At 40.8% G+C, this 10,690-nt stretch overlaps 1 protein-coding gene across 1 annotated transcript in view; it reads right to left on the reverse strand.

Annotated features, from left to right (window-relative positions):
* ARFGEF3 (ARFGEF family member 3) overlaps positions 1-10,690 on the reverse strand; it is an 86,825-nt gene that overhangs the window by 31,580 nt on the left and 44,555 nt on the right. The window contains exons 11-16 of the mRNA XM_068184810.1: positions 10,543-10,655; positions 8,903-9,813; positions 4,291-4,457; positions 2,152-2,317; positions 680-787; positions 220-435 (exon numbers count right to left, since the gene is read on the reverse strand). Of these exons, the coding sequence (XP_068040911.1) occupies positions 220-435; positions 680-787; positions 2,152-2,317; positions 4,291-4,457; positions 8,903-9,813; positions 10,543-10,655 (1,681 nt within the window). The remainder of the gene's footprint in view (positions 1-219; positions 436-679; positions 788-2,151; positions 2,318-4,290; positions 4,458-8,902; positions 9,814-10,542; positions 10,656-10,690) is intronic.

Consider the following 10,690-nt stretch of genomic DNA (forward strand, 5'->3'; position numbering starts at 1 on the left):
ACATTTCCTCCCCAGTCCCATACAACCTCAACAAGAGGTAGGGTCAAGGAAAGTTGGCTGGATATGTTTTTGCTGTAGGGCACTCTGTGTGTATTGCCACCATCTATGTTCCTATGCAAAACTGGAGCAGGATGCTGCATTTCTTTCTCCCAAATTCCTTCAAGGAAAGTTACCATTTTATTCTATGAGGCTTCCATGACATCCCCCATGCAGTATTACCTAGAGCACAGCTCAGCCGGGCTGCCCTCCTTAGTCCATCCAGGCTCACACAGATGGAGTCCTTCTCCTTCTGGTTCTGCTCTTTGGCTCCTTCTGCTCCCAAGATGAAGGCCAGCCCCTTGGAGCTGCCTGCCATGCGGCCGGTCAGCGGGGTGGACAAAGTGTCAATCAAGTTCTTCCAACAGCCAATTAAAATGTATCGGGCAAAAGCAATTCCTAGAGTGGAAAAAGCATTTATACTATTACTACAAGAAAATGGCACAACAGAAGCTTTACCATTAGTAGTAAAAAGCCAAGTCACATTTGTCCTCTGCACGCTGAACTGCCAATTCACATGTACGATGTACTGATATACTTTCTTTTTAAATTGTTAATCCACACTATTAATCTGCATATTCTTTTGGTACATAACAACTCACTGCTGGATAACACACTGGTACTTATAATACAGTCTTGGTACCTGCAACAACAGAATCATCTGTCTTCCGGTTCTGGGAAAGAGGAGATTGAGCTGAAGCAGATGCCATCAACTGGCCACCAATTGCACTGCTGCCCAAGCCGTCGATGTCTGCCAGAACATTAAAAACCATCAGATTACTATTTGACACACAGATGGCACAAGGAAAGCATGTCTTATTGGTTCTGTGCTCAACTAAGTACTAGCACTCCTGACTTCTCAGGTGTGCTTTTTTGTTACTCTTTCTGGCAGCCTTCTAAAGCATTGGTATAAACATGAATTGTGGCATCTTAGGTTTTGCCCAGTATAACCAATGTTTTGTTGAACAGGGGAGACATCCCACTCTCAAAACCTGCTCTCCCCCCTCTTCAAGTTACACAATGAACAGTAGAGATTTCAAGGTATTACAGTTCAGAACTTACCACACACTTAAATCTCTGCATTTCTTAGTATAATATTACAAATCTTGCTAAATCCTGTATTTAGATGTTTCCGACTTCAGTCTGAGACCTCAAGATGCCTTGGGATCCTATTTTCTAAATGTGATTTTTAGTAGATCTGTGTATGCTCAATCACAACACAAGAAATACAACCCTTTCTCCAACACAACGAAAGAGCCATTTCTCGCAGAGAGTTTAATGTTAGGGACACCAGGTTGATTTCCTTTCTAACAAGCTCCATCTCCACATCTGGGTATCATTTTTTCGAAGTGTTTCTTCTCTCTTCCTAGCTCAGTAGCTAACAGTAACACTGAGCTTAATACACTAAACCCTTTCAGAGCAGTGCCCTTTGATCACCACTTAATTGCTCAGCTGAAGCCATTGCTCTCCCTGCATATACTATTTTAATTACAGACACATTAAAGCAGACAGTGCATTTTGTATCAATACAGTACCATAGCCATCCTACTGTCTTTCAACTGATACAATTTGATTTTTTTCCCCTCAAATGAAGCTAAGGATTGCTTCTACGCACTTGTGCTCCAGGTTTTCAGCTTCTCTCTAGTACCATTTGGCATATCCCGGGCATAGCTCAAGCCTGAACCAAGGGGAGTCCAATCTGTGGAAGGCTTCCAGGATCAGATGCATTTGTACTGCACCGCAGGCACACTGAAATGGCTTTGCTATGACATCAAGAGAACAGCAGCCTTACTGTTTATCAATTCAAAAAGAATTGAAGCTGACAGAATTAAGAGATGCTTTGGTTCAGTGAACAAAACTACTCTCCCTGTCTCCCAGGGATAGTTTGGACTTTTTTTTAAACCTGTGCTTCAAAACCACTCTGAGGAGCCAAAACAAACACTTAAGTACCTGCCACAGCTAGGTCTGGCTCCTTCTCTACTGATAATTCCACGAGACACCACATATTGCATGATGACATGCTGTTCTGTATGTAATGCAATAAAGCAGTGTGTCATTGTGGCTTGTTTTAGATGCATTTGGAAGTTAGTCTTGCCACCATAATATTATACTGACCCGTCAGCATGCTGATAAGTGGAAGGCTGTGCTCCTCAGGGCTTCCCCAGTATCCTGCTTCCCCTAGCATGTTCCTTTCTAGTACCTGGTGGTACAGTTCTTCAACCCACGCCTGGGAGAATACCATCAACACTCCACTGGACTGGACCTGCTTCATGAACTCCTTCTGCAGAGAACCGTAACAGCCAAATGTAAGAAGACAACAGTATAAGCCCTACAGCATCAGCCCCCAGATCTACTTCTGAGTAAGGGATTGCAGAAGTAGAAATTAAGTTATGAAAAGAATTAACGGAGGATTGCAATCTTAGAATTGTTAAGACTGGAAAATATCATTAAGATCATCAAGTCCAGTGGTCAACACAGCACCATCACCACGTTCACCATTAAACCATGTCCAGAAGCGCCACACTCACGTTTTTTGAATGCTTCCATGGGCAGTCTCTTCTTCTTCCTTACAACCCCTTCCATGAAAAGAAATTTCCTAGTATCTAATCTAAACCTCCCCTGGCACAACTTGGGATCATTTCCCCTAGTCCTGTCACTTGTTACCTGGGAGAAGAGGCCTACACTCACCTCACTACACCCTCCCTTCAGGGAGTTGTAGACAATAAGAAGGTCTCCCCTTAGCCTCCTTTCCTCCAGGCTAAACAATGCCAGCTCCCTCAGCCACTCCTCACAGGACTTGGTCTCTAGACCCTTGACCAGCTTTGTTGCCCTTCTCTGGACTCTCTCCAGGATCTCAATGTCCTTCTTGTACTGGGAGTCCAAGTCTGAACACAGGATTTGAGGTGCAGCCTCAGCAGTAGAAGGACAATCCCTGCCCTGGCCCTGCTGGCCACACTATTCCTGATACAGGCCCAGGATGCCACTGGCCTTCTTGGCCACCTGAGCACACACTGGCTCACGTTCAGCTGGCTCATCAGCACTCCCAGATCTTTTTTCCCAGGTAGCTTTCCAGCCACTCTGCCCCAGCCTATAGGGCCACACTGGGTTCTTATGACCCAAGGGCAGGATCTGACACTTCACCTTATTGAACCTCATACAAGTGGCCACACCCCATCAAGCCCAGCCTGTCCAGATCCTTCTGTGTCTGTCTCTGAGAATGACATGAACATGAACAACTCTCCCTTCTCCTACTGCAGTTAATGCAAGATGTAAATCAGGATGACAGTTCTTGCACAGTGACAATGGAACATGCTGATCTCTTGCTATTTCCACGAGGTAGGAGTAGGATCTCAAATCCAATTAAAAGAAGTTGTGGCACCTAACGCGGCCTGCCCAACAACTGAGCCTTTCTGCATTGACCAGTCATTAGATGAACTGGTCTCAAACTATTTATCAGAATGATCTCTAAGAATACTTTGGTCATGCTCAGGCCTGTTGTGCACACTGAATCCTCTAGAGAATGTCCTGAGTCACAGATCTGCATTTGATCTGCTGCAGAACACACCAGAACTAAGGATGATGTTAAACTCCATTTGTTTTTTACATTATCTAGATTATAAATTCTCTTACACTGGAAGTTCAGCAATAATTATACATTTTGACACCTTTTTTTTATTTTTTCCATATATCACAAATTTTTTTTGGTTTTTCAGAAAACTCTGAGAAAATGTCTCTTGGGCAACTACGTTGAAAAACATGGATCCATGTTTTCAAAACTATTTTTAAAAGGCCCAAGAAGGGGAGGAATTCCAGGTATAACAAAAATCATAATTTCACATTACTAAGACCTACATATTTTTCACTTTAATTTCTCATGTCTTCATCTACAGAAATTCAGATTGAGTATTAGGCAAAAAAAAAAAACAGTTGCAAGATGAACGTATGTTCATGCACATTGTCAAGAGACAATACATGATGCTAATCTATTCTGAAAATAGTTTAACCATCAAAATGACTGTGACCTTAATGACAATCTGTAAGCAGCATTCCTTCCCACCAAATCACAGAGTAATTCAGATGCACAACACTTATCATGCAAGATTCATAAGCAGCTTGGAGAACGCTTCATTTGCAATTACTATTTCTCCACTTAGCAAGCAGCCTGAAAGCTTTATGTGTGGGCTGGTTTATGTGAAAGGAAGCAAAATAAATTTTCATTTTTTATAAACAATTATCTGATATTCCCCAACTCACCAGCAACACAGGGGCTTGGGCAGGCTTCTTCCTGTAGTAATCTGAGTTTGCCAATTTTAGGTTGAGCAGCAAAGTGTAATGTGATACCACATAGAGACTGTCTGCATTCATCAGAGTCTGGAAGTTGAAATTTAGGTTTCCTTCAAATCCTGGTGAGTGCATCATACCTAACAAAAACACCACGTGAGCTCTCATACTTTACACAGATTTTTTTCCTGGAAAAAATATCAGAAACTATCTCTAGCATTTTGGCAGCAACAGATTGCTGGAATAGTTAATGAATCATCAGAAGAAATTACTCTACTAAACATACTAGTGTAGGGAATAGAAAAATAAGTAGTTCATCTAGAATGCAAGACAACCTGAGCACTCCAGTCACAGTCCAGCAAAACAACATGCTAAATTTGAAATAAGCAAGGAGCACCAGCATTCACTGGGATGACTATCACATATAAAGCACAGGGCAGAATATATCTGCAATGCTAACTGGGAAAGTGAGGTGGAAAGGAGCAGACCCAAAGCATGTGTACTTAATTGAAAATACAGTACACCAATTGGTGCTAATGAGATTAACAACCCTTTTAACTCCCTAGTAAACACGTTCTGGCTAAGTCATTTGCTGGATGGGGATTGGAGTGCTCCACACCCTGTAAGATCAGTCTGTAATCATCATTCTTGCCATGGCCTAGAGGTATGTGGACAAATATCTGGGGCCAAGCTGGCTGGAACTAGTTAGAACTCCAAACCCTATTTATTTCATACAAGGTCTAAATAGCTGAGCACTTGCACTTGTCAGACCCAGAAACCACCTGTAAAGTATTCACTAGTCCTGAAAACACAATTTGTATGAAGCCTACAACCATGCTCAGTGGCACAATCCCTTCTTCCCATGGATGGCAAATAGCTGACCTACTGTTAGAAAAATACCAATCAAGTATGAGCAACACCTAATTGAATCCCCATGATCTGTAATCTGAACCATGAAAAAACCAGAAATACCAGATCCACCCACATTACTCACAATATTTCATGGTTTTCACATCAACTGTGAAATCCATTCATATAATGTCAATTAGGGAAGATTAATAAGTCAGCTTTATCCTAAAGGAATGTTTGAAATGGAACAAAAATCAGCTTCCAAGGTTAGTTACATGATGAAGCAAAGCTGTGTAATTTGTTAACTGCTGCAGTGGTTTTACTGTGAATATATTCCTCCCACCATAAACCTCATACCTCTTCATAGACAAAATACAACAAACCATTAACATTAAAAAAAAAATCCACACACAGAAAAGAAGCAAATGTTTTTCTTGCCTCGTGAGGGTTTGAAAGCTCTGTGCTGCTGCCTTCTCGGACTTTCCACTGTCGTCACTTTGGGGGCGTGGATAAGGTGAATAACTGTTTGAGGGTGGATTTAGAAAGAGAGTAACTGTTCCAGGGTGGGTCTAAAAAATGAATATCTGTTCAAGGGAGCAACCTTTGTGGAAGAAGGGTGATAGGGTTGGCCGCAAACCACACCCACACAGGCCGGCATTGCTTGGGGTAGATTTCTCATGGTGAATGTTAACAGAGAACCTTTACCTAGTACCAAAACTGCAACCATGTGCTTGAAAGTAGCCTGTGAGTAGTTGTAGTGATTTCTTTCTCACTGAAAACAAAGATACATCTTAACACTCTGTCAGACGGAGGATCATGATATTGATGTAGATATCTCATCTCCCACTGTTTTTTTGTCTTATCTCTCTTAAATATGTACCTCAGACACTAGAACCTGCTAGAATTATAAAAATCTCAAGGCAGCGACGTATGTAAAAGTAAAAAAAAAAACCCAAAAAACCCAACCAAACAAAAAAGCCCACTTTATTTTGCTTTAAAATGTTTTAAAAATGTGCAACCTCCTATACAAGATTACAATTAAAAAGGAAGGTGTAGAAGTGCACAGAAAAGTGGATATTTCATTTCATTGAGGGCATGTATTTGAGTACCAAAAAGTGCTGGGGAAAAATATGTTCCTTAACTTATTCCTTAAAATATGGGAAAACAATTGCATTTGTGAGATGCTGAGATCACAGAAATAGAAGATACGATGATACTTACCATCATAAAAACCTTCCCTTTAAAGAGTATGAAATAAATCTGAAGATGGGCTAACTTACTCCTAACTTTAGAGTTAACCAACTTATTTGCAAATTTTAATTTCACTATAACTCTGCTTAGCTGACTTCACCTTTTCCATGCTTATCTCAGTAGTGCCTTAAATTCCTACCTCCATTCATTGCCTTTCAATTCTATGAAAACATCCTAATTTTGCAATGCTATCTATATAAGGACCTGGCTTGTAGGAAAGAATACTAAATTGTATTATTCTTCCAAAGTGAAAGAAAAAATCAAAAAAATGAAACAAAACAGTTAAATAAGGTCTCCCAGAAATAAAAAAAATTACTGCTTCTATACTGACTGGTCTCAGAACTGCATCTATGTCTTTTCTCAACTCAAATCTAAACCAACTCTCAAATTTCCTCATGTATTCTTCAAGAATTATACATGAATAAATGTTGTATATACAATGAATGGGATCAATCCCTCTAACTTCCTCACCTAATTTGTGCCTTGAGCAGCTGGTGCTAATGAAGGACTCCAAAAGTAAGCACCTACACACTGCTTATAGAGGCAGATCAAACTGGTGTCTCAGAAGCTCTCCTGGGGTGTTCTTAACCCCTGCCATTTCTTTCAACTTTCCTAAGTATCTCTCTCTAAAGGTCTTCAAACTCATAGCTCTCTCACCTATACAGGAGCACAAGTTCTCACCTCAAGAGGACTGATGGACATTTGCTTAAGATCTGAGGTACAAGTTAAGGGACTGTTTCAGTTGAACTGAGTCTCATTCCAGGCGTCCAACTGAAACAGGAACCGCCCAGATCTTACAAAAACATAAAAGTACAACCCTGCTAGAGTCACATCTTCATGAAAACTCCAGGATACCTCTTCCAGCCTGTCTTAATACAGCTTGCTACTCCACTTTTCCACGATTCCTTACTGAATGGTGTTTTTCACAAGTACTTCACAAAATCCATCTGGAAATGGTGTACATTTTTAAAGTACAGATTTAGCCACAGGGGTGGCTTTCTCAGAAAAGTGAAGGGTCTCTCTCAACAATCTAAGCCCAAGACTAGATATCTTTTTAAGATACACAAACCACAAATCATGGATTTAATGCAGAAATTATGTTCTTCCATTTTACTCACTGTATTACTCATACTGAATGCCAAGAAAGCTATGTTTAGTCTTAAAATCTAGACTTCTCCTAGGTCCACATCATCCAAAGCTTTAAAAACACTCTATAAAGACTTTACAGACAAAAGGGAAAAGAAATATTCATGCACAAGGGAACAAGTGCACAAAGGTTTGAGCTAGAGGTCTAGCACTGGTCTTTCATCCTAATCTCAAGACTACACTTTTTCAGGAAAAAAGAAATACCAGTGACAGAAAGGGTGCTCTTGAGCCCCTCAATTAGGAAAGTATTTAACATTAATGCCTCTTTTAAGATATTTCCTTTCTGTGATATAAAATAGCCAATGTTTCTTAAGAATAACATCTATGATCTTCCTGAGTTAGGGTTTATTTGGTAGCACTTAAATAGGATATCAGGAATATAATCTTATTCACTCAGCTTCATTTCTAAATTATGCTGTATGATGATGGGAAGAGTCCCCCCTTCTGACTCTGTATGAGTTTAATGTGTGTGAGAGAGCACAAATGAATGAAGCAATGGTTAGGAACGAGCAATAGGAAAGGCAATTGCAGTAAAGTAAGTTAAAGAAACAGAGACATATTTTAGCAAACATTTTCATTTTGGCCACTGTCAGGAAAGAAATATATAGTTACACACATTTGAAAAATGCTATCAACAGGACAAACTAGCCTTTGCATTACTTTTTTTGTTTGTTTGACAGGTGAAGATCCCAAATGTTCTAAGCATAAAAGAACTTAAGATACTTAATCTCTTAGAAGACAAGATCTTTATTTTTCTCTTGGTCTGGGCTTTGAGCTTTGCACTTATTAGATAGCAGCATTAAGAAAATGAAAACAGTAAAGACAACCTCTCCTCTTTCCCTATCCTTTCTAGAGGTTACTGCTGTGGAATTGTTACCACCCTCTTTGTGAGGCTGGCATTACTAATAATATCAGTGCAGTGATGTACTCAGCCACCTATATCTCATTACAAACTGGTGATGGTACTTCCCACACCTCTCTCATGCCAAGGGGCAACCCTGACCTCTCTTTAGTGACACCATGTGCAAAGCTTCTCAACAGAGCTTCACAAACCTGCAAAGAGGTATCTTGCTACAATAATCTCCATTTCTTTATTGATTCAGGACACAATCCAGAGCCTGTTAACAGTCAATAGATTTACCTCCCTTTGGATCAGTGCCTGCATATTCAATTTGCTTTGCCCTAAATGAAGTATGTTCCTGTGGAGGAATGTATGATTTAAAACCCAAACCTCCTCATTCTGAGTATGTTCTCTGAAGATGAAATCCTACAAGGGAATCTGTGTATAGTGCAGTCAGAGTGTGCATGCTGGTTAGACAGTAAATATTTGCTTGCAAACCTGAGCAGAATGTTGAAGAGAAGCTCTGCAGTGCTCCATCCACTTCTTCTATGCTGGGAAGAGCTATAAGCCTAGGAAGAAGTGCTTCAAGTGACTGGATGAAGAGCCGTGCACTGTGTTGATCTGCTTCTTGGCTCTTCAGCAACTTCAGAGAGAGAGCAGCAGTGCGTAAGGACCTGTGACCTGGGCAATCCCGAGGTGTCTGCTCCTCGTCAGCCAAGGAACAATTGTCAGAACCTATGTCTGACACATCAGACCTGCCGGAATCCTTTTCTGCTGCCATGGAATACTGATCACATGAATCAAACTCAGTCCTAGAAAGATCCTGTTCATCTACACTGAAGTTACTTTCACTGTATCTGGATCCATAGGACCGGGTCTTGCAATCAACTGATAAAAAGTTAGTTATATCTGGATAGACTATGGTGTGGCTTCTTTGAACAACATCTGGCTGGTCGATGGTTTCTGACTCTGGTTCTCTGTAATGAATCTCTTTGCTTTCGTGTCCAGCTGGAGATGGCAGGGAGTTTTTTTGATTTTCTGGATTATCCTCTGGAGTTGTTTGGCCCATATCCCCTTCCAAAGTAGTCTGACCAGTGTCTGTGGTAACGCTAATACTGATATCGGGACTCTTCTCATTTCCCGATTCCCAGGCAGGGTTTTCTGAGGACAGGATGCGTCTCTGCCACCTGAAGTCGGCATCATTGATCTCCATGGAGTCCCTGCATGTCTCAGTCCCATCCTTCAATTCTTCCAAGCGCTGGAGCAGCAGCTGGATCTGCTCTTCACTAAGACCCCTCCCTTGGCTCAGCTCATCTAATGCTCCAAGCAGGGCAAAGACGCAGGACACTGAAGCGTAACAGGCTTCAATACCACCTTTGATGCACGCTTCCGTCATCCCATCCATGATACTACAATCAACACAGAGTTTATTTAAGTGATGTAACATGTATGGTGAACACGTCACTGTCATTCAACACCATCTTTACATAACCAGGAAAAAAAGAAGGGAACTTAGCCTTTAAGACTATTCCTGAGAAAGACGATTAGTGTAAGAACAAATTATTTAGTCTCCCATGCAAAGGTGGTCATTCTGTAAAGGGAGTGCCAACAAGAGAAAGTTACCGTGCATTCATACCAGCATGCACAGCATGTTCTCTCTTACAGACAAGCACTTAAACTAAAAAGAAAAATTCGCAACATCCAGCTGAACTAAATTTAAAGGCCATCTGTGTCCTGAAAATCATCTTATCTACAAGATACAATCTTCATAAGAACTGAGAACCCTTCTTGCTCAATATGATGTTTAAATTTTCTATGACCTTCTTTGACTTCATCTAGAAAATATACCTCTAAAGAAACACACATTTATATTACTGCAAGTTTAAGGACCCATACCCAAAAATTTTCAGCTGTAAACCAACATACTTGGGAATTTTGGCAAACTCAACGAGGTAGTTATCTACGTCTTTACAAACAGGCCCAGACTGATGACAAACCAAGCAAGACCTTTTCCATTTTCAGAACTTATTTAACCAGGCAGATACCCTCGCTCATACTGGGTATGCTCCTGAACTGCTTAAGTGTTCTGTGAGCACAGGTTTAAGACAGAAGAGGCTAAAGGCAGAAACAAAGCATACAGCTTGAGAAGATCCAGATGGGACTTCCTTTTAGAAATAGACCTCTTCTTGGATTCTGACTCAGAAGAGCTGGGCCCTGCCAAATCACAAAGCTGCTGAGGACTGCCAAGTATCTGAAAGGAAAGGAAACAGAAGTAAGTAGAAGATT

The sequence above is a fragment of the Anomalospiza imberbis genome, chromosome 3, assembly GCF_031753505.1.
Source record: "Anomalospiza imberbis isolate Cuckoo-Finch-1a 21T00152 chromosome 3, ASM3175350v1, whole genome shotgun sequence".
Lineage (NCBI taxonomy): Eukaryota > Metazoa > Chordata > Aves > Passeriformes > Viduidae > Anomalospiza > Anomalospiza imberbis.